The 25,501-nt window shown below is 29.8% G+C and overlaps 1 protein-coding gene across 1 annotated transcript in view; it reads right to left on the bottom strand.

Moving 5' to 3' along the window:
- Positions 1-25,501, bottom strand: part of LOC142324522 (protein amalgam-like) — a 423,072-nt gene that overhangs the window by 6,324 nt on the left and 391,247 nt on the right. The window contains exons 8-10 of the mRNA XM_075365350.1: positions 17,017-17,186; positions 3,757-3,958; positions 2,482-2,526 (exon numbers count right to left, since the gene is read on the bottom strand). Coding sequence (XP_075221465.1) covers positions 2,482-2,526; positions 3,757-3,958; positions 17,017-17,186 — 417 coding nt within the window. The remainder of the gene's footprint in view (positions 1-2,481; positions 2,527-3,756; positions 3,959-17,016; positions 17,187-25,501) is intronic.

Here is a 25,501-nt window from a genome sequence, read left to right as displayed (position 1 = left end):
CTTAGTATCACTATAAAGAATTTTATAAAAGGTCTGACAAATTAAAAACAGGTTGTCCAGCTTCACACAAGTGTTTATTGGGTAGTAGTGAGTGACTGCATGAAAGATTATGTAAATTACTACACTCTCTATGTTCAAGATTTACTAATTGCTAATAAATGCAATAATCTTGATTAATCTCTCAGAACGTAGATTTCCAACCAGTATTTTTTGCCATTTTTAATATACAGTTTTTGCAGAGAAGTAATCTCGTTAAATAGAAGTTAAAAATTGAATTAAACTGCCTAGAATCATTCTTCCTTAAATGGTAATATAAATGACTTTTGTTATCTATCATTTATTTCTCAGCTGTATAAATGCTTAAGTGAAAAATGTAAATTACAAGAATACAGAAATTAATATTTTATATAACTCATAAAGAATGAAAAGCAGCTTCTTGATACATCTGTAACTCATATATCTATATGTTTGAATTTAGCAAATGTCTTTGAATAAATAAGTTACAAAACCAACAGTGATCACTTTCAGAATCATATGTAATTGATGAAAACAATACAGAATACTGAATCAGTCAGAAAAATCAGAACACCAATTCAATACAGCATTTTTTAAAACTAATAAATCTACAATTAATAAGTGTTTTCTGGATAAACAATAAAGACAGAAAAAACCACTGATAATTATCTATCTGTTGCAATAACTGATTATTTAATTCATTTACATTTTGTTTTATCTTTTGTAAAATTTTTACATTTATTTATTCCTTAATTAAATCAAGGAAGCCTTTTTGTGGTTTTCTGTTTGAGCTTTCTAAGAGATATTTGTAAAAATAAATTATGAAATTATTTAGAAATTATGTTAGTATACCAGTAATAATTGTTTGTTTTGCTTTTCTTTTTTTGCAATATAGCCATTGTCAGCTCTTTCAGCGCATCCTGAGTTCCTTTTTTTTGTTTGTTTCCTTTGGGGACTAACAATCACAAATTTTGGTAAATGAGGTCTTGCTTTATTGACTTTTTAATGATATTCACAATGAAACTGGATATTTGGTTCTCTATCTTATTATAGCTTTTTGAATTGTTGAAATTCTGTAATCTATTCTACCTATACCAAAATGTAAAGGACACAAACAGGCAAAAGGCCACAAATGTTGGAAGTATTCAAGTACAAGTGATACTATTTTGATCTTTGTCAGTAAGATCCTTGACTGTTTTAAGAAACATCTTTTCACTATGGCAACATTTTTTGAGATTAGTAAAACATTTGACTATGTTCAACATGAGATTTTAACTGAAAAGTTAAAATTGTATAATTTTTTTTAGGGAACCATAAAATTAATAACTTATTATATAAGTAACAGGCAACAAGCTGTGAAATTTAACAATATTCTAAGAGAAGTTTTATTTATTTTGTGGTGTACCTCAGAGCATGGTGCTTGGACTTAGTGTATATCATTTTTACAAATGATTTGAATCTAGACTTGTGGTTAATGAAAAATTCACATCTGGTGACTTTTGTGGTTGATACAACAAAGATCATGTTTAGCAGCTCTTTAAATGATTTTGTTCATATAATTGATGAAGTCAATGATATGATTAAGGGTTGGTTTTCTGACAATAAATTATTATTACTTTACAAAGAAAAATGGCATTTAATGATTCTTGCTTTACAAGACATTGAGAATAATGTAAATAATTATAGGTATGTGTAAATAATAATGTATAATAATTGAAGGAATGTGTAAATAATGTTGTTTTGAGGCTTTCCTACTTCGGATGTACTCACAGTTAATCTTAGTTATGCCATTCTTTCCAGGGGCCATGCGTCTAATGCCACTCTCTTGTTTAAAAAACAAAGGTAAGCTGTATTATAATAGCTTCACTGGATTTACAGCTGACATATAGCTGAGATATATATATATATATATGTATGTGTGTATGTGTGTGTGTGTGTGTGTGTGTGTGTGTGTGCACATGCGCGCATGCGTGTGTGAATAATGTATATTTATAGTCACCCTGATTAGTTTCTTACAAATTGTGATGCTCATTCTCATAACACCAGTGACGGTCTCTACTAATTACTGAGCTCTGAAATTCTATAAGAAAATTGTTGGTAGCATTAAGAGGCTATCCTGAATGGAATTTAAATGCAAAATTAAGTATGAATGTGTTACAGTGGCCTTTTATTTTTTTGTAATGTTCTAATGAAATTTTTGTTTAAATTAAAATATAGTGCTCCTGCAACTATTGCCGTCGTTGCTGTTATTTCTTTTCTTAATGTGATTTATTTTATTATGAAATTTATATTATTTTATAAATTTATTATTATTGTTTTAATTTTTAGTACACTGTACTAGTTTTATGAATTGATGTTTTGACAATTATAATTCTGTGGTGATATTATTTACATGATAGTTTTAAATACAAAAATATAAATTGTCACCCCTGATTGTACAAATCAGATAAAAAACTATTCACTTACCTGAAAATACAGAAGGTTGTAATGATGACTCAGGCTCATCGGAACCTAGAAATTATAGCAGATATATTTAAATTTTATTTAAAATATTTTATGATAGTAAATGAAATGATTGTTATTTTTGTTACTGTTTTATAGGTCAATTTTAGTAAAAATATCAAAATAAAATAAGAAACGTTTATGGTCTTAAATCTGAATTATTATATGATACAGGGAAAAATTTACTATTTTGCAGTTATGAATTATTACAAAATGCACTAATTTTTATTTTGTGAATGATTTATCAGTCTGAAAACTAATTTGATTATGATCAATAAATAAATAAATATTTTATTCAAATTGTTATATAATTATATATTATATAGACAACTTCGGAAAACTGCTATTTTACTGATACAAAAGGAGCTTTCAGTATTTGCCATATAGGATCACAGAAATCCGTTCAAAAACCTCATCAGATTTTTGTCTCAAAGAATGAAATAGTAATAACAATTAATGAAATTAATAACATGCCCTTGCATGTTATTAATTTCATGCCCTTGCAAGTTATAAGTTATTATAGACCCTTGTCTATATAACGTTTTTGAGTTTGTTTCATACACTGACTGGGATTTTTATTATGATAATGGTATTAATATGAATGTTAAATGGGATCTTTTCCTCCAGAAGGTAATCATGCATTTGAATGTTCCTTTCCTTTAAATGGCAGGAAGGGAATGCTCAGAACTCGATCTAAGAGTTTGTATACTGATAAATTAAGATATATGCTGATTTTCTTAATATGCTAAGTGATTTACATCAGATGCTTATCTCTGATTTAATTAAATAGCTGAGAAATAGATTTAAATGGAAGTATAAAGAATCTCTAAATGCCACTAAATTGTCATTACTTAAAACATCATGAGTATTTCTGTCAGCTGTCATATAAAGCCTCTCAGCCCTCGCCAATGCTCAGAGACAAAGTTATTCTTACTAAATTAAGAGTTGTATGGGTGACTACTGGTTATTTAGTATAACCAGTGTAGGAAAAAACTTCCTTTTATATCATAAAAAAAATGAAGACTTTTGCTAGGATAAGACAATTTTTAATTATTTTATAAACTATCAAGATCTGAACTTAAAATTTTATCTTATTAATAATAAAATTAATTAAATATTTATTTAATTTTTAATCATATATCTTCATTTTTAAACAGTTCATTTTCTAATTTTATTTGATTCCTTTTCAAAGTTTTTTTTTTATAATTGTGAAACTGAAGAAAAAATAAAAATATATACCAAATCCTCTTGTGTTAAAGTAGAACGTATCAGATATTTGACTCCAACCAAATCTGTTCTTAGCTTGAACAAGTGCCTCATATGTAGTTGCTGGTTCTAAACCTCTAAGTAAAAATGCAGTCTCTTGTGAAAAGTGACCTTTGGGTGATGCTCTCAGGACAACATCATTCCAGTCTTCTTGCTCAGCAGTTACATTATCATACTGGAAGAATATACAAAAGATAAACTTTTTAAAGCAATATTCATTTTACTGAATAAAATATTAATTTTTATTGTTTAAAATATTTATTAATCTCTTAATTAAATCTATAAAAAAACTGTTGAAACTTCAAAAATTTGAAAGTAATTATTTATCTAATTATCAAACTATATAAAAGTTGTGAAGATCCTTTTTTTCAATAAATAGTTTATGAGCTATCATATAAATATGTTTTTATTCATGGTGATTATACATATGAATTACTAAATAATTAACTAAATTCATGGCAAATTATCTAGTAACAGTAGCTGATAGCTGCAAACTGTAGTTAAAAATAAACTGGCCAAAATTTCAGAAAATTTATCAATACTTATGTTAAAATCTAGATCTTTTACTGGTATAATGTACATTTTTTAAGAAAATGAAGGAAAAACTGTTCAAAACAGTTGTCAAACCCTATTTACTTCCTGGAAATACTCACTAGAACTATAGCCTAGTTAGAATTTTTACCCATAAAGAATTAAATTGTAGTACGACTAATATAATTTGGAAATAAAGTAACTTAGTCATGCTTATTGTAGTTAAAAGGTATGAATTTAACAAAAATGGACTCTTTGATAAGATAACATCAAAGGTTTTAGGGAGAAGTGTACACAGTGTAATAAAAAAAAAGTTGCTTCTGAGGTGTGCAGAAAATGTTTTGAGATGTGCATTATTAACATTCTGAGGTGTGTGTTTAATATGTTCCATATCCTCTAATGTGTTTTTCCTATTTCACATCTATAGCCCTAATGCAAAAGCTTTTTTACCAGACTGCATTTAATCAGTTCTTCGATTTTGAATGTTCAGTTAAGTCATTGTTTTTTCTGTGATGAGATAAAAATATTTTTTTTTAAATTTTAATCTTTATGTGCATTGTTTCTTTAAATTTTGAAATATGATTACCAATTCTCTTCCTTAACTGACATGATGGAATGACAGCATTTTCATCTTCATCCAAAGATTCTGAGTTTTTTAATCTTTGTCAGATGTGAAATTTTTTAATATGATACTAATTTTCATACCACATTTTTCATATCAGGTTGTTATCAGAAAGGACATCAAGTCATAAAAAAATCTTCTAAATCGTTGGTCTAAGCTGCAGGACTTAGAAAAAGTGAGCATGAAATACATTTTTTTTTTTTTTAATAATAAATAAGCTTAAAAGATGTTTTATTACCAGTGGATCTGATAAATAAAAGTAAAATAACTTATTTAAATGTATTTACTGGTATTTATACATAACATACTTGTGTATTAGAAAATTACTGTATCAACGATGAAATATTATGTTTTAACTGTGTTAAAGAAACCGTTTTGGTACATAGATGTCTAATTTAAGAATGAAATTAACACAAGTTTTTTTTTTACCTAAAATTTAAAAGTAATAGCAATAAAAACATCTGGTTCCACTTAAAGAGATAAACAAAATTAGCAGCCTATTGATTGTAATTTTGCTGATAAAATTTCTGTAGCTTATATAGATAAGGATAAAATTATTTTCTATGAGAATGTTAGCTGGGTTTAAATTTACTAAATTTATGGTTCAGTTACTATAGGCTAACATTAAATGCAACAAAAACAGAATGTGTTAACTTTTCCCTTTCAGAATTTTATTTTTGTTCAAAAATTGTACTGGAGATATCAAATACCTTTCTTACAACAGAGACAGCAACGACTGTTGCAGTTGAGTAAACCAGTAAAACAAAATATCTTGTGCTTATACTTGATGTTGGTTTCTAGTGAAATCATCAAGAATCATCTATGAAAAAATTATATTCGACAGTTCAGCTTATCTATTATCACTTAAATTAGATTTTGCCTGGTTTTGTTCTGTGAATGATCTACCATATGTTTGTTCATTCAAAACTGAATTACAGTATTTCATGCTCAGTTACAGTATTTATGAGTTGTAGAAACTATAAAGTGCACGCTAAATCACTTTTCAGAGGTTAGCAGAAGACATTTGTGGGAATAATTACTGGAACGAATTGTTAACGGAATTGTACTCTCTGTTAATAAGATGAACAATTTTTCACCTTAGTTATATGCATGACTATTTCTTTTGTATAAAATAAGTGGTAATTTGGAGGTTGATTGTAATGCATATATATAAACTAGAAATGCTTCTTCCCTGAAAATTTTTATAAAACATAATTCCTTGGTTAGGAAAACATTTTGGTTTTTAGGACCAATATTCTTCATTACTGTATCTTGTAAAATCTGATATTTTAATATCTTAAAGTCATTTACAAGCCATTTAAAATTGTAAAGTCATTTAATAATTTAGAGTAACATAAGAGATAGTGCATAGTGCAGACTATTCCCGTTGAAAGTGTTAATGCTTTTACTCAATTATTGTTTTAAAAATGTTTATATCATATTTTGTTTTTATCTAATTATAAAAATAATAATTTTGTGTATTTTTGCCATTTTTTTTTCTTGGTTGAATGGCACATTATACAATCAGAGTCTAATAAAGCTATAAAATAAGTACTATACTTTGTGTAAGGTACCTTATTTTTTTATTTTATAAAAGGTACCTTATTTATAAAAGTCATCAATTTTACATTTTTTTATAACATGTATCAATTTTCTTTTTGAACAGAAAGTAATTTTGTACTTTATTTTTATAATTAAAGACATATATAGGAAATATTCTACATGTATACACTTCACTGCATCCTGAATCTACATGCAGAAGTGAAGGTGTAATTAATAAACGTGTAAATATTTTTAAACTCAAATTTAAAGAAAACTAAATAATAAATAATTAAATAAATTTAAATACATATACAAATACCATTTCATCTTTTAGTTACACTAACAGCATAAAAAATTCCATGAAAAGATATTATTAATTCATTCAAAAGAAATTATAATTAAAATAAATGATGAATAGTAACTGATGAATAGGCTAAGTTGAAGTAGATTGTACAATGTTCTGTTCCGTTTATGAAGCTATTTTTTGTGCCAGTGTGAACAACAATTAGTCTGTTTGCAGAATTATGATTTGCAGTTATGCCTATGACTTCATTACTTTGCCAGCATTTTCTAAATGCAAGGTTGTTTGTTGTCCACCATGTTTTGTCAATTTAGACAATAGTTCTTCCAAGTTCTCTGTGACATTTAATGGTCTCGAGATACTGAACACGCCAGTTCACAATATCTGATCTTTCTTATATATTTTTTTTTATTTTTCTTATATTTTGACACCTTTTCCATTTGAACCTCATTTTTTTCAAAATTTTTCTGAATGTTTGTATACTCCAAGGAAAATTAATTGCTTCATGAACAGCCGACCACAATTTTCATGCTGTAGGAACTACTTTTTTGTTTGTGTAAAAATCTATTATTAAATTACAAATTACGTTTCTATTGAATTCATCAATGGATGACAATGTTCCTTGATGTTTTGTTCTCTTTTTTGCTGGAGTTGTAAGAACACTTTTTACTGATTCTAAATCTTCCTTCTGTGTCTTAGATACGGTTTGCTCATGAACTCCAGTGTATGTCGCCAATGCCTTCAACGCGGTGAGATGGGAGGTCATTTTGCAGCAGTTGGAGGTAAGAGGTATCTCGCTGTACCTGCTGAGGATGGTACAAGAGTACCTCAGTAGAAGGGAACTGAGAATTATGTCCGAAGAAGTGGAGGAGGTCGTTGTACCCATGCAACATGGGGTGCCACAGGGGTCAATCCTGGGTCCAATTCTGTGGAACTTGGTGTGACGACCTCCTTTAGAGGGAGTGGCTGCCTAAGTGGGGTTGGTGGCATATGCTGACGATTTGGCGGTGGTGGTGATGACAAAGGAACTACATAAGGTGATGAGGATTGCAACAGGGACAGTTGAAAAAGTTAAGACCTGGCTTCAGGCGCAGGGACTACAACTGGTAGCCAAGAAGACAGAAATTGTATTGATGACAGGGAGATGGCATATACTACCCCCATTTTCCATCAAAGTAGATGGGGAGGAGACTGCCCCAAAGGATGGGGCCAAGTACCTGGGAGTGTGGCAACACAGGGCGAGGGGCTTTGCCTTCCATGCACAGCAGGTAGCCATGAAGGCGGAGGGAACGTTCTATTCTAGACACTGATGAGGCTGACGGCCAATGTCGGGGATTCCAGAGCATCTAAACGCAGAATTTTAGCATCTACAGTGGTGTTGGCCTTATTATATGTGGCACCAGTATGGTGGGAGGCCTTCAGGATAGGGAGAAATGCCTGGAGGCTGAACAGCATATATAGGAAGTTGGCAATCAGGGTGGTCTCAACTAAACAGGACTGTCTGCCCGGATGCTTCATTAGTGGTGGCGGGAATGTCACCATTGAACCTCGTGGCCAAGGAAAGAAGGGACAGAACCATGGAAGGGAAAGAGGAGGTGAGGAGCCGCATGTTTACTGAAGAGCAGGAGAGGTGGAGGAATGCAAAAGAAGGACATTGGAGCTATATTTTGTGCACAGGCTATATTTAGACCACATGGGGAGGTGGACTTTTGGACAACTGATCACAGGTCATTTGGGGTCTACCTCTGCAGGATTGGAAGGAGGTGTATGGATCAATGTCTGTGTATTGCAAAGAAACAGACATGGTGGAGCATACCTTTTTCATGTGTCCCAGGAGGAAGGAAGAATTGCCATGTAATGGTTTGAACTCGCCAGGGAGAGTCATGCAGTTGATGTTCTTGTCCAGAGAGGGTTGGACCATGTGTGCTCAATGGTTTAGAAGAATTCTCCACCAGAATCTACTAGAGGTAGAAAGTGAGGAGGACAGCGAGGATGTCAATTGAGGGCGGCGCTTCAGGGGTGGGTGGCGAGGTGTCTTGGCATTGTTGTCACCAATGGCTTCTGTGAGACACGTTTCTGCCATCTGAGGCCAGCATAGCTGGGCAGGGTTAAGAAGAGTACATGTGTATAGTGTATATATTGAGTTGTAAATAAGGTGTGTAAATATTTGTATGAATGTGAGGTATGCCTGTGATGCACATGTTGCATGAGGGAATGGCTTTTTAGTGGGTCCCATTGTAGTAGGTGGCAAAATCCACACACCCAGTATGTACTAGCTACTTGGCTTGGATTAGGCAAATTTTCCCACTTCGATGTAAAACAAAAAAAAAAATAATAAAAAGAGAGAGAAAAAAAGTGTTTGTCGATGCTCTCAGATTTTTTTTCTGAATGAGATGCTCAATTTTACCTTCACTATACTCCTCATCGCACTTATAACTGTACGAATTATTTCTTGGGCTTCACTATGAACTGTTTGTCCTCATTTCTATTTGGAAGTCATTTTTCTAAAAAACAATACTTTAAAGAATTGCTAGTTATGAAAAAATGTATTTTTGTAGCTATTAATTAATATATTTATACAAACATAAATAAAAACATTAATAAATGTTAAAACATTATATAAACATTAATAAAAATATACAATAAAACTTTACTATTTAAGAAAATATAACATTTTTAAACAATGATATGCAGAAATAAATGAATATGAAAACTGTCAGAGTAAAAATGTTTCAACAGTTAGAATGTCTCCTAGTGAATGAATGAACTAATAATATATACAATAATACGGAAGCTGAAATAACAAGACACTTGCATCTGCAAACACAGTGTTTTTCTTCGAACTAGTATCAGTACTGTTGCTACAGAAACCACACCAAGAACAGTAAATGCCCCTCCACCCTGCTACAGCCAAAACTGACATTCTTGTTTGCAATCGAGATTACTGTTTCAATACAGTATGGAAGCCACCACTCAAGAGTTGCTTTCTCTGTGTATAATGATATTTCACTTTACAGCTGGTCTCTGGTGAACAGAATGAAGGTGTTATTTGTAGGACTGGATATCAGTAGAATTTTGATAAACTTTGAGTGCTGAGATGTGTATCAATAAATTTGGCTCAGTGGAGAAGGTAACAGAAAACCACTTTATTCCTCACACTCTTTAACAAATGCAATATGTGTTGCTTGTTAATCTGTCATTCTGGGAAATGGCAATGTCATTTTTGAGAATAACTTGAGGTTCATGCCAGGCAGCTTAGGACTATTATAGTTATGACATTTAATGTATATATTGTTATACAGACATCAATACAACAATAAAACATAATAAATAAATATTTTATATTTTTTAGGCTAAGCAATATTCACTCTTTATTTGGTGTATTACATTAAATATTAACAAACATTATTAAACAGTTAATCTGTATAAAGTATGAATACAATTACCTTATTAAGTTATCACTTAGCATATAGCTATTTAATTATGTTTCCTTTGAACTATCTTTACTGTTTATTTTAAGTGTATAATTAATACTCTGATTTATTTAGTATTTCAATTTAAATAAATTGTACTTTGTTATCATTTAACAGTAATTACCTTTTAAAATTACTTTTAGTTAATTTATTTTATAATAAAGTGTAGCTTTAGTAGTAAGAGTGTATATTTGCAATGTAAATCTGTAATAATCATGATTGCATAGGGTTCAATTATTTTACGTATATGCTTACAGAAGTTGTCTATTCTATTATGCAAATACATTTTTTTAAATTTTCACTTACGATGATGACAAGTTGTAATATTTATTTTTTCAACTATGCAGCATGAATTTATCCCAAAATATGTTTCTGAATAAGATTCCCTAAGGTAGTTAATTTTTCCTATTTTTCTTCCTATTTCCTTTTTTTATAGTAAAAGAGTGTCAAAATATAAATATTGATAAAGCATTGCTGACTGGTGACTGCTGACTACAGTGGAAAGTTTAGTACCCTGGGGGATATCCTCAGAGACACATCTAGTCGTGTCTGTCATGTGTGGTTTCCCCTCTTCCTACTATTTCTGGAGCTCTCAAGAGATTCTGTTGAGAAGTGTTCAGTTACTAGTACTGTTAGAAATTTTACTGCTACTGCTACTATAGGTCCAGGTGGGACTACAATTCGTTTATCTAATATAAGTAAAACAAGGTAGTATATCTATATTTCTATAACAATAAAATACTAAAATAAATTATAATTTAAAAATTAAAAACAACATTAATAATGTATCATATTTTGTTTAAAAAAATTAATTATAACAAATTTTTGGGTGTATAATAAATCATTTTTTTAAATAAATTTTAACTGATGTCAGCTGCTTGGTCATTAACTAATATATGCCACAGCTCATGCAGTAGTAGTACTGTAGTAGTCAACAGGAACTGGTTAATTAAACAATCTTTTGTGCATTACCACTTATTATAATATCACTACTCTTCCGGAATAGAAACTGTAAATATTATAGTTTACCAGCTTTCTCAAGAGTAAAAATGGATTGCATAATGAGGTCAAAAAAAATGTTATTAGTGTTATCATTTAAAGAAATACTAGATTCTGAGAAAATTGTAACTGTTACAAATAGTTTTAGAATGGTGATGCTTATTTGAATTATGTTGAAATTGAACAAGTGGACCGATTGGTGCCTAAAATTGGTTTGTTATTTTTTTTAGGTTGATTAATGTTAAAAATTTTTTTAATTTAACATGTCATTTTCAAAATTAATAATAGTAATACATTTTAATAAAATCATACAGAAGTATAAAATTAAATTATAGTTTATAACGGATTTATAATATCCCTATCCTAATTTTAATTTTTCAGTAAAGATTAATTTAGTGTATTTCCAAAAGCTAGATCTCGCTTATACTAATAACATATTATCTTTCAAGTACAATATGATTAATTTAAAGAGTTTATTATGTACAAACAATGTTTTAATTTGTCTGTTTTTAAATTTATTATTAAGAACTGGTAATAAGTCTGAAAAAGTATTTGTTACGTTGGTAAGTGTTTAGTAATAATTGGATTTTTGGCTTATGAGTATTTTTAAGTTCTGGTTCATGTTCTTTCCATTAATAAAAAGAATATAAAACAGGGGAAATTAATTTATTTGGTATTAATTAACTATGGTTGAAACTTATCCATAACACTGATAGACAAAAAAAAATTTAATGTTTCTCTATGTGTGATACAATTGCTTGAATTGTTTTTTTTTGCATACATTACAGATCTATAAATACAATTTTATATATCACTCTTAGGTTTAAATAAATTACACTTCAAAAAAATTAAAGGAAAATATAGTTAAAATCTGTAAAATTTATAATTTTGCATGGCCATACCTATGTAAGAATGATTTCACTGAGGCTTTTCTTTTATAACTAGCCTCAGGCACATCCTGAATTAATATCCAACAGTAATCGGCTAGCATGTTAGTATTTCATTTCCTTTTATAGCAGCTTTCCATCACTGAAATTTCTTGGTGAAAACATTCACCATGTTTGTCACTTACATCTCTGAGGTCATCCAGGAAAAATCTAGATGTGAGTGGAGGAAATGTACTTTCAAAGACGTATTACATTCTGTAGCTCTGTGTGAAATAAGAAGTTGATTAACAATGTTGTGGTAATTGTCGGATGTTTGTTTGCAGAGAAAAATTTTGCAAATGTCTGTAAATGAAGCCCAAGCTGCACTTTCTACATTATTTAACATTGAGTTAAATACAGCATCTTTGACCAACTCTCTTATTTGAGGATCGACAAATATTCTTTCTTTAATTTTTCCTTCACTTACATTTGGAAATTTCTGCCTGATGTACAAAGATCCAGGATTATCCTTCTTATTGCTTTTAAACATTTTTTCCTTAGTTCTAGCTTGATATGGAGAGTAAAAATGTTTTTTTTGGGTTCAACTATGGGCTCATGAATAATATTTTTCCCATTTGGAGTTAAGTTGTCTTGTTTCTTCCATTCTTTGGTAACATAGTGTTTATCCCTAACTCGGTTGTCCCATTCGTAAAGAAAACACATATACTTAGTATAACTGAATGCCTAACAAAATAGCTATAACTTTCAAATCACCACATATGTTCCAGCTATGTTTTTTATAATTTATTTTTTCAAGAATATCTTTCATCACATTGTGTGTCTCTTTCAATGATTGGTATCAAAGGATATTTGTTATGTTGTGTAGCAGAAGCCACTTTTAAACTATACTTGGACGAATCTATGAAAAGGTGCCATCCTCATGTTTATGAGCTTGTCCTAAGTGCTCAACAATATTTGTGCAATAAACCAAATTATTTTCATCGATAAAGTACTGAGAAAGTTTTTTTTGTCGGTTTCAAAAGCTCAAAATTTTTGTATTTTTTGAAATAAAATCCAACCTTGCATTCTTGATTCTAACAGTTCAGTTTGATTTTTTTATAAAATTAAATCCCTAGCCAAGTCATTTAATTCACTTTCTGATATAAGATGTTAAACAATAAAAAATGAATTAACAAAATACAATATAGGAGCTTAAAATCCTAACTATACGTTGAAAAATAAAAAAAAATCTAATTGAAATTTAAATTTTTTTCAAAAATTGTGGGTGATAGAAAGATTCTGAGTTCATATTCATTTTCAGCATCAAAAAACAGATTAAAATCATGTATTGCATGTTAGGAAACAAAAATTATGTTAATCAATGAAATTATTAAAAAAAATTCTTTGCTGTAAAAGAATACACTTCATCTAACCCTTTCTGATTAATTCACAAAATCTGCTCTTTTGATTTACAAAAATATCATTTAATACTGAGCCAGAGATTACAAATGAGTATTTAAAATAATGTAATCACATGTTTATGTAATTTTTAGTAATGTAATTTTTAGTTTTAGTGATACATAATTTTGCTATTGCACATGTAAATAACTGCAAACTTAAATGTTTTGACAAATGTTCAGTATAACTAGGAGTTCCTTAAAGGCCTGAATCCATTGACATTTGTTCCACCTGTTCTCTCTCATTCAGTCTTGTAGCCTAACTGTATTCAGCAGATAAACTAATTCAAATTTAATTAACCTATTTAATAAATAGTTATGGATATGTAAACAAATTAATAAATATTTTATTTTTAATTTTTAACTATAAAGAATTCTGTTAAAATTCAGCAATTAATATTCTTGAATTGGAAAGATATTCTCTTTTTAACAGAATATCATATTTCAGCAGAAACAAAATCATTCATTGAATAATAAATTAATTGATTACACAAAACATAAAGATTTGAAGAAAATTGTTTATTTACAAAAAAAAGAAAAGACATTTGTCTTTTCTTTTTATTTATAGTTTTTTGTAAATAAACAATTTTACAAATTTTTTGTAAATAAACAATTTTTACAAATTGTAAAACTATGTAAGTTATCACAGCAATAAGAGGTTAAACCTAATGAATGTAGACTACACTTAAATAATTATTTGAAAGTATATTAAGCTGAACTTGACAGAGGGCATAAATAAACAAATTCTCTATTAATAGTACATATTCTTGCCCAAATAGCAGCTGATTCATCATCTAAATAATCATTATAATAAAAGAAAAACCAAAAGGGTTTCATTCTAAATAATGTTTATCTTTAACATAGTCTTACAATAAATAATAATTTAATTACAAGTGGTGTATAATTAAAAATATTTGTGTACAAAACTAATGTATGCATAAACAGATCATCAATAATAATTCATGAAAAGATTATTATTTAAAGGGATTGATTTTTATTTATTCATGGTGAAAACTAACACATGGGCTTTTTTTATATGATTATGAAAATTTAAGCATACATCAACTTCGTACACTTAGTATTTTCGAAATACAGCCCCAGTTGTGGAAATATGAACTATTATATAATAAGGTAAATATTTATATACAAAACTTTAATTTCTGTTAAATTAAATTTTGTTCAAACATATTATTATACAATACCATACTGAGACTATAATCATTTTTGGGAAGCTATCTGTGTAACAGTGAACTTGACAAATCAGGATGTACATGTCACATCAAATGATTTATGATTTGGTATGACATTTTACTGATAGAAGGATATCTTAATCTAAAGTAACATTTTCCTTAAAGATCATACTATGGAAATTATTGTCAAATTTTAATACCCAGGTAACCATTAAATTTATTTATATATATATATATATATATATACATATATTTATTCATTTAACTGTAGAAAGGAATTCTACATTTACCTGCTATGTGTTCAAACCTGGTTTGTCCAAAAAATAAAAATAGTTTACAACTTCAATGGCTTTCATAAGAACTATTATAAAAAAAATTTCAATTTTCAAGGTGTAGTTTCAATAATTAGCATAAACTGATTTAATCTGGTTCAATGCTGGGAGTACCATCTCTGAAATATAGCAGGAGGTTTGATTGGTCCACAGATTGAAGAGATTTATCTACAACTTCAGTTTGAAAAGAATCAGATATTAGTGGATTTCATACATTCATTCAAAATCAGTCATGTGGTAACAATTTTGTATCAGCATATTTAATAATAATTATGTGACATTATGTTTTGTTCTAGAATTTGGAAAGTACCTAGATGAATGATCATTCTGTAAACACCAAAATCATTAATGTTACAGAATCTTCTTTGATTCAGTACAACTACTCATCTTCAATTAGCATGTATTGAATAAATCTATGTTTGTTTTTTACAAATAAAGTTGTGATGAAAAGTCAAGTAGGTTAGTGAAGTAGGTAAATAAAAAAGAAATATAAATCATCTTTCAGTAAAACACTAAAACATCATTAATTTGAGAATTTATCGTTCTACATTGTATCATTCACAATTATCATAAGTAATATTACTCTTTAGTATTTTAAATCCTCTTTCACATGTAGACTTAAGTAGATGCAGATGGTGAACCTTTCTCCTAACATTTTCCCATTCTTTCATGTTTCCAAGTGTAATAAAAATAGTACTATCTGATCACTGACAAAAGAGGTACAGTTTTCATAAAATAAATAATTACTATTTAGATTGGTATATAATAAGTAATTAGGTTCCATAAGTACATAACAGATAGATGGGGAAGAGAAAAACTTAAGCAGAATGTTATCAAGAAATGAACAAAATTGGTACATTATATATTAAGACATCCAAGATTTTGTTAATTTGGTAACAGAGAGATGTGTAGAAGGTAAAGACTGTATAACAAGACAAAAATTGGAGATAAAAAACTGATAATTGGAGATTTAGGATGTAATAATTATGTTAAGGTGAAAAGATTAATGAAGGAGTAATAACATGAAACCAGTTAAATGACTGATGAATAAAAAATTTTCTTTTATAGGCCACGTCAGATTTTTGGTGGTTGGATAATGTCAAATGATCTTCTCTGTTCTAAACACAAAATGTGCATCGTCTTGAGTGATAATAATTACTTGAAGTTGTTTCAGTATCTGACAAATTTAAATAAATGGATTATTCCTAGTAACTAAGCAGCACTATCCTACTAAAGTAGTAGCATTATTTACCGTAGACTGCTCTTATGAAGGAAAATTAGTACTTTTTAATAGTAATCAAACAATACACATCTTCAATATGATCAAGAGGAATAAAAATTAAAATAGCCATTTCAATAAAACCTAGAAATCATATTAAAATCAATGAGAGAGCAGAAACTGGTCGTGTAAAAAAATGAAAAGATTGATAATTGGCATGTAGTAACATCTCAGCATTTTGTCTGGACGGTTTCGGGTATGAATACTTTTTATGAAATTCTCAGGCATGAAATTTTTCGTATGCCATAAAATTTCCATTTATATTTCCACACTCAAGCTTTATCTTAAATTATGAATTAATCAACAAAAAATAAAAAAAAAGATTAAAAAAATAAAAAGTAAAGCTAAATTAAAACCCAGTATGTTTAAAAAATATGAGAATGTTTGCTTTAATAAATATTGTGAGGCCATTGTTATATAACTGAATAGTTAATTTTGAACACTTATATTTTATGATTAATAAAAACTAATACAGAAAAACAATTCTGATCCAAAAATAATACTTATTTAAATAATACATTTTTTAAACATTTACGTTGATGCATTAATTTTGACCAGGTGGTAAATTGCTTTTTTCAGTATTCATAATAAACAATTCAAATTGGAGTAAAAATCTTTAAACAAATATTTTTAATACTTACTCTTCGAAAGTGCCTTGCAGTTGGCCCAGGTGTTGCATAACGTGATGCTTTACGAAAGAGCAATTTGAACTCGTCTATTGGTGTTTGACTTGATACTGTCCATGTTATGTTGTATCTATCTTTATGTCTTCCTTCTGATGGACTCTGGAATACTGCTCTATGTGGTTTTCCTGCAAGAACAAAAGTTACTCATTAAATAAAAATACTACCAATAGAGCAATTTAATTGTTCTACAAAACATGTTGAATTGAAATGAAGTGAATTTGTGAGTATGAAACGTAAATATGTGAATGTGAACATAAAGTTATATTTTCTGTAATCTGCTCATCTTTCTTTAATTTTAATATCAAATCAATTTAACTAATATCTACTTTACATTAGATTTAACAACATCTAAAATCTAAGTTAACTTTATTCAGTTATAATTTGATCTTGTTTTAACTAAAAAGTAATTGCTGTTTTATTTGTTTTGATTTACTGGTGAGTTTCATAATGCAAAACGTTATCTTTTAATGAATAATTTTTCAAAATTTGTTTTTATAAAACTTTAGAAAAAATGAAGTATTACACATTAAAGGATTAATTCTTATGTGTATATAACATGTTAGAACTATCGCCCCATAAGATGGCACAAAAAACTACTAGCATTCAGCAAACATTTGGCACGGTACTAGACCAACTAAAAACAATGTCTATCAGTTTAATATAAATTATATTTTTAACCAAAAATACATACGACGCTATTTAACTAAAACTATTTAAGTATCCCAATTAATATTATTATTTTGCAGTACTTTAAATAATTATTTTTTCTACTCACTTTATTGCTGTAGCTTGCAAATTCTGAAGTCGCTGTTGTCAGTAGATTCTAAAGAGCTCATGTCCAATTCTTAATTCACACACAAAATTGTCGATGTGATCATCATATATATGCTGATCTTCAATGTATTTTTTTTCAACGTTGACAACATGGTCAGAGATATTGCTCCACTCAGCTTCAGGCAGTATGAAATTCCTCTTAAGAACTTAAGAACATCTGACATGGTAAAAATTGTATTTCTTTTAGCTATTTGCCCTTTCACTTGACTGCAAATCATTTCAATGGCATTTAAATCAGGGTGATAAGGTGGCAACCGTATAATTTTCAAAAATTTCATCTATTAGAAATTTCGTTTGATTTTCTTTGAGTGATTAAATAATATCATATAGTTCAGTCTTTGTCATAGCAGGAGAACAGTTAATTCATTGTTTGGCTAACCATTTTATCATATTGCTTTTTAAAGAGTTAAAATTTGGCTGCTTTTGTAGCAGAAAGTTGTGATGTGATGCATTATCTAGTACAATGACTGACCAAAGTGGCAAGTTGGGAATACACTTCTCCTGTAACCATTTTGTGTTCTTTTTGGAATCCATCAGTTTGTAATCTCCTTTCTTATTTGACTCATAGCATTGTTAATGAATCCTTTATTACAGCCGGCATGAAAAATAATAGTGAGCCCTTGGATACTACTGTTTTCAGTTCCTCATGAAGGTTTTTTGTGTCTACCCATGATTTTTGGTGTCGCATGACAACTGTGAATGTAGGTATGTCTGTGTATACAATTCGTCTTCCTTCTTTGCAAAACAGGGAAACTCATTGTAGAAATTTTATTCTTTACATTTTAATGTCATGCCATTCTATCAGTATTTCCTGGTTGTCTTCTGTTTTTTTTCCATCTAAATTCCATTTTATGTAATATTCTCCCTAAAGATCTTTCACTCCCTTTGAAATTAATTTCACTTTCATGGGCTTTTACATAATTCTCTTCATAGTAGGAACGCATTTTTCGGTTACATAAAATTTGTTTATTTAAATGCCTCAAAGTATCAGGGTCAAACAAATCTAAATTGCACACAGTACTGGGGTAATTTATACATTTTCTCAGTGAAATGAACATGGATGACTTCTCAGTTTCATTTGATTTCCTCTCTGTTGTAATTCTTTGGACTGCTCATTTTGATACTTTTGTCGTTTGAACAACCGTATTCAACACTTCAGTTTTCCTCATTGTATTCCAGTTCCAGCATTGTTTTGTAAAAAGAAATTGTAAACATTAACTACAATTTCCTTCGCCCGACTATGAAAACTACTGCACCTTTTTCTCCTAATTTGGGCATTTTAAAAGAAAATAACTTTATTGAAATATTAAAAATTTAAATGACTGAATTTATGACAAAGCCTTAAATGAAAACAACACAACAAATAGTAAAAATAAATCACTAACAGCTATTCACTTCATTAAGTAAAATATACACTGCAATGAATGTTTCTATAATAACCACTTCTAGAACATAATTACAATTGATGTGTGACATATGATACTTCACAGCGCAATGATTATAGTAGATTAAAAATAAGTAAATAAAATCCTAAGAGTTGCGTGTTGTGTTTACAGAAATTCATAAATAGCACATTAGTTATGATTTATGAATGATTCTATTGTTGTTAGTTGCTACATAACAAGAAGTAGGTCTAGATCACAACATCAATATGTAATTTAGAATAAAACTCAACAATTACATATGCTACAGTAAGCTTATGAAACCTATTTTTGTATATTACCATACCACAAAAGACATATAGGAAATGACAATGTTTTTAGTTTGCTTGTTACAGAGGCCAATGCATGCAAAATGCTAGTACACAGGCTTTCAGTCTCTGCGCCAACATATGTGCTGATACAATTAAAATAGACTATCTGATATGGAAATGGTATGTTATATTTATTCTTATTAACGTGAGTTTCTGGTGTTTTGTGTTTTTGGATTTCTGGTGTTTTTTTCTTTTTTCATATGTTTTATAAAGGACATCGGCCAAATAAACAATCTTGAAGTTTATGTGGGTCGCACAAAGAAGAAAAAATTTAAATCAATTTTCATAGAAATGAAGGTTTATTTTGAAAAGTATAGTATAGTATTGAAAAAAACACAACAGTGATAATATTAACGTTTTCTTCCTGACACTTTACATTTCTTTATTTGATACTATCTTTCTACTTTGGGGGAAATCTTGATCGTAGAGATTACTTTCAAAACTGACTGAAGGTGAATATCAGTAATTCTGGATCTGACAGGAGACTTATTTCCTTTCATAAATGAAATAACTGCTCACACCGATAAATAATTCCAAACATGGAAATAATTTCATATGCAACTTTTAGAGTATTTTCAAACCAGGCAGGTAAATATTTACAAAATTCAGGCACTCTAACTTCACTGAATTTTGCCTTTAAATCTGAATCACTCTTTATTTCAATTATCTCATTTGCATTTGATTAGGTACCAATTCTGTATTTATTGAATAAGTTGAAAAGAACAAAGAAAACTTGTTTCTCAATAATTTAAAATTATTGAGAAATCTTGTTTTAAATTTATTTCTAAGGCTTAAAATCTTTTCTGTATATTTTTTATGCAATGCAGTTTCACCATAAACTTGATTTGTTAGTGTTACATGTCGGAAAGTGCATTAAATCTTAATTTTTCAACTGCTTTTCCCGTAGAACTAGCTTACGTTTGAATGCTTTAATGTGGTCACATAAATTTGTAATGATCAGATCTTTTCCTTGGAGTTTTAAATTTAAATCACTTAAATGTTTTGTTATACCAACCATGAAGGATAAATCTTGTAACCATACTGGGTCAAAAAATAGGCTTGTATTTTGATTTATACTTATTAAGAACTGGCAAATTTCTTCTTTCAAGTCCCAGAATTGTCTAGGAACTTTGGAGCAGGGAAACCAATGTATCTCAGTGTAGTAGGACAAACCGGAATTATCAGTGCTTAATTCACTTAAGAAAGCAGAGAACTGTTGCTGCTTTAAACCTCAAGATTTTTTGAAATTAATGATTTTTTTATAGGTGTTAACACATGTTCCACATTCATTACCTTCACACAATACTTTTTGATGTATAATGTAATGTGTATGACGAATCTTGGATCCATCATAAATTTCACTTTATTTTTTTTGCAGTAATCCAATCATTGTTTTTTCTGGTCATTGAAGAAGCTCCATCTGTAGCTGCAGAAGTTAATTTTGACAGAGGTAGATTGTATTTTTGCAGAAGTTCAAAAACACAATTAAATATATCTTGTCCCATACAAGTGTTATGCATCGGTACTAGTTCTAATAATTCCTAAAAAATTTTGAAATCCATGTCGAAAGAATGAAGAAACACAGCTACTTGAGCTACACCCCCTATATCTGTACTCTCACCACAGGCAATGGAAAAAGCTTCAAAAATAGATGATTTTTGTTTGATATGTTTATATAAATTGTCGGCCAAATCAATAACTCTTTCCTCAACTGTATTTAGAGTCAGTTGAAAAAGCCTTCACATTTCCATGACAAACAATATACATATATATTATACGAAAAAGTATATACTAATAAAATATGAATTATACAGTTTTCATGAAAGAGAGGGTAATGTTTATTTATGTGAATAATGTAGTGTATTATTTTCTTTCAAATGAAAATTTATTAGTTCTTTAGTTGTTAGTTGGAAAAAAAAAATTAAATTATATCAATATAATAAAATATCTAGCACTGTTAAATCACTTAAATGTAGATAAAATGTTAAATAAATTCAGAACAAAATTAATAATAAATCTGGAAAAATATGAGGTGTGTGAGAAAAGTAATGAGACTGACTTTTTACTTACCAGAGTTTTTATTTTTTTCAAACAACAATATTATCCCCTTCAAAGTAGTTCCCTTGGGCAGACATACACCTGCGGAGTCGTTGTTCCCACTCCGGGTAGCAGCGCTGGAAGGCTTCAACTGGTAGGGCTTTTAACTGGTCAGTCACAGTCTTTTGAATGTTCTCCAGATTTCCAAACTGATGTCTTTTTAGGACATGTTTCAATTTTGGAAAAAGGAAAAAGTCACAAGGACTCAAATCAGGTGAATAGGGGGTTTGAGGAACCATAGGAATGTGTTTTGAGGTCAAAAATTCCCTGATGAAAATGGCTGTGTGACACGGGGTACTGTCATGATGAAGCATCCACTTGTCTGCAATATCTGGTATCACGCGAATCACTCTTTTCTTGAGCCTTTCAAGGACACCTTTGGTTGACAGTTTGTCCTGGAGGAACAAACTCTTTATGCACGATACACCTACTGTCAAAAAACAAATCAGCATGGTTTTGATCTTTGATTTGCTCATTCTACATTTTTTTGGTCGAGGAGATGATGGAGTGTGCCACTGTTCGCTTTGCCACTTTGTTTCAGGATCGTACTCAAATATCCAGGATTCATCACCTGTGATCACTTTTTTTTTTTTTGTCTTCAGTCATTTGACTGGTTTGATGCAGCTCTCCAAGATTCCCTATCTAGTGCTAGTCGTTTCATTTCAGTATACCCTCTACATCCTACATCCCTAACAATTTGTTTTACATATTCCAAACATGGCCTGCCTACACAATTTTTCCCTTCTACCTGTCCTTCCAAAATTAAAGCGACTATTCCAGGATGCCTTAGTATGTGGCCTATAAGTCTGTCTCTTCTTTTAACTATATTTTTCCAAATGCTTCTTTCTTCATCTATTTGCCGCAATACCTCCTCATTTGTCACTTTATCCACCCATCTGATTGTTAACATTCTCCTATAGCACCACATTTCAAAAGCTTCTAACCTTTTCTTCTCAGATACTCCGATTGTCCAAGTTTCACTTCCATATAAAGCGACACTCCAAACATACACTTTCAAAAATCTTTTCCTGTGATCACACGATTGAAGAATTCTTGGTCATTGTCAATCCTCTCAAGATCAATGCACATGTTTATTCGTTTGTCCTTGTGTTCCGTTGTAAGGTTTTTCGGCACCAATTTCACACAAACCTTTGCCTTTTCGCATGTCCAAATCGTCTGTCAAAATTTGATGTACGGTGAAAGTGTTTAAATTTTTGTTCATTGTTAAACGATAGTCTGATCTTACAAGAACCCTCACACGCTCAACGTTTTCATTAGGTTTTGAAGTTGAAGGTCTTCCTGAGCGAGTTGACCTTCAACGTGTTCGTGGCCTTCCAAAAATGATTTGTGCCAGTGGAAAACTTGTGTTCTTGATAAGCAATATTCCCCATAGTCCTGTTTCAACTTTTCAAAGGTCACACTTGTGGATTCCCCAAGTTTAACACAAAACTTGATTGCACAACATTCCTCTTTCCATTTTCATAACACACAACAAAAACACAACTTCACTTATGGTGCTATCAAAAAATAATGTGTTGGCTGAACAGAGTTGAAACTATACTGAGCATGTGGAAGGGATGAACAAACCGGTCTAGCACAGACTGGTAGACACAGTATTGCCAGATCGCTCGCAGTGTTACCAATCTCACTAGTTTTCTCACACACCTCGTACATAACTATTTTGTAAATTAAGCAGTATTTGTTGGTAAAAATGTAATTTAATTTGGCAAAAATTCGCCAAAATTTTCTCGACAATAGATTTTTTGTTTATTTTTTAAATGGGAAACAAATTTCAAAATTTTTACATTTTTACATTAAATTAGTAAAATATACACTAACAAACTCAGCAACCAATAGTACACCAATTAAACTGGGGTGACAATATCAAATATTATATTGAGTAGATTGGATACATATTTACTCATAAATACAAAAAGAACATATACATACATCAGAATCAGCTTTTGAAAATCATGTCATACATCAGGATATTAATCATAACATGCAAATTTTACATACATATATATATATATATTTTTTTTCCCATTGTGTACTTTGAAATCAGTTCAACTAGTGAACAATAAGCAACCTCCTAGCCCAGTGAGGTGAGGCTGATATATGTGACATTTAAATTAAGTGTAGTGTTGTACAGACTCAGGCCAGCCATTCCTGAGATCTGTGGTTAATCGAACCACAACCACCAGAGTATACATCAGTATCCCCTCTAATTCCATATAAAAGCAATCAAGTTTTACTAGGATTTGAACCTGACAACCTTCAACTTAGAAAAGCTGAAATTTTACATATGGCACATAAAAACCACAACTTCAAATTAGAAAAATATGAAGTTTACATATTAAATTTGACAAAAACAATAAGCTAAGTAAAAAACACAACATAGCTGAAGTATTCTAATCAAACACTTCAAGATGGGTACCATTATCAACAATGCCAATGATACAGCAGCTCGGAAAAGATCTTCTAAAGTAAAATTCCACATTCATAATTTGTAAGTGAGCACTTACAAATAGAGCAATAACATTTTGTCACTACAATAAGGAGTGACAAAAAACCTCTATCAGTAAAAAATAAATCCAGTATCCACTTGATTTTATTGTTTATTTATCATATATTGATAATCCTGGCACCAACCTGATGGTTAAGTTTTTATCAGTAATGAACAACTTCATAAATATTTCAGCTGTGATTTTGTGGTGTAGGTATTTTATATTTAATGACAGTGACAGGTAATGTCACTCAAATTTAGCAAAATTTACAAAAAAAAAAAGAACTGAAAAATCAGTGAAGAATTTAGAGATGAATGAGTAAAAGCGATTTTATAAAGTGACCCACAAATAATTAAGTAATATATGAAAATAAAAAATAATGAAAAATATCTGGCTTGAGTTCTAAGCCAAAGTGAGTGTATTTTAGTTTTGGACAACAATATTTAGATTCCTAATTCATAGTAAAATAAAACATGTAAAAGTTTACTACAATTCAGTAGTTTATTACAATTAACCCTAATTGTATGTTAAAATGAAATGATACATAAACTTTGACTAAGATAATGCTGTGCAAGAGCAGTATAATCTAATTACTGCAATGATGCTATAATTTTTTTTTGTCTTCAGTCATTTAACTGGTTTGATGCAGCTCTCCAAGATTCCCTATCTAATGCAAGTCATTTAATTTCAGTATACCCCTACATCCTACATCCCTAACAATTTGTTTTACATATTCCAAACATTCCCTGCCTGCGCAATTTTCCCCATCTACCTGTCCCTCCAATATTAAAGCAACTATTCCAGGATGCCTTAATATGTGTCTTATAAGTCTGTCTTCTTTTAACTATATTTCTCCAAATGCCTCTTTCTTCATCAATCTGCTGCAACACCTCTTTACTTGTCACTTTATCCACCCATCTGATTTTTAACATTCTCCTATAGCAACACATTTCAAAAGCTTCTAATCTTTTCTTCTCAGGTACTACAATTGTCCAAGTTTCACTTCTATATAAATCTACGCTCCAAACATATACTTTCAAAAATCTTTTCCGGATGTTTAAATTAATTTTTGATGTAAAAAAATTATATTTCTGACTGAAGGCTCTTTTCACCTGTGCTATTCGGTATTTTATATTGCTCCTGCTTCATCCATCTTTAGTAATTCTACTTCCCAAATAACAAAATTCTTCTACCTCTGTAATCTTTTCTCTTCCTATTTTTATGTTCAGTGGTCCATCTACATTATTTC

Source organism: Lycorma delicatula, chromosome 5 (assembly GCF_047948215.1).
Source record: "Lycorma delicatula isolate Av1 chromosome 5, ASM4794821v1, whole genome shotgun sequence".
Taxonomy (NCBI): Eukaryota; Metazoa; Arthropoda; class Insecta; order Hemiptera; family Fulgoridae; genus Lycorma; species Lycorma delicatula.
Note: the sequence above shows the minus strand (reverse complement) of the source record. Positions and strands in the feature narration are given on the sequence as shown.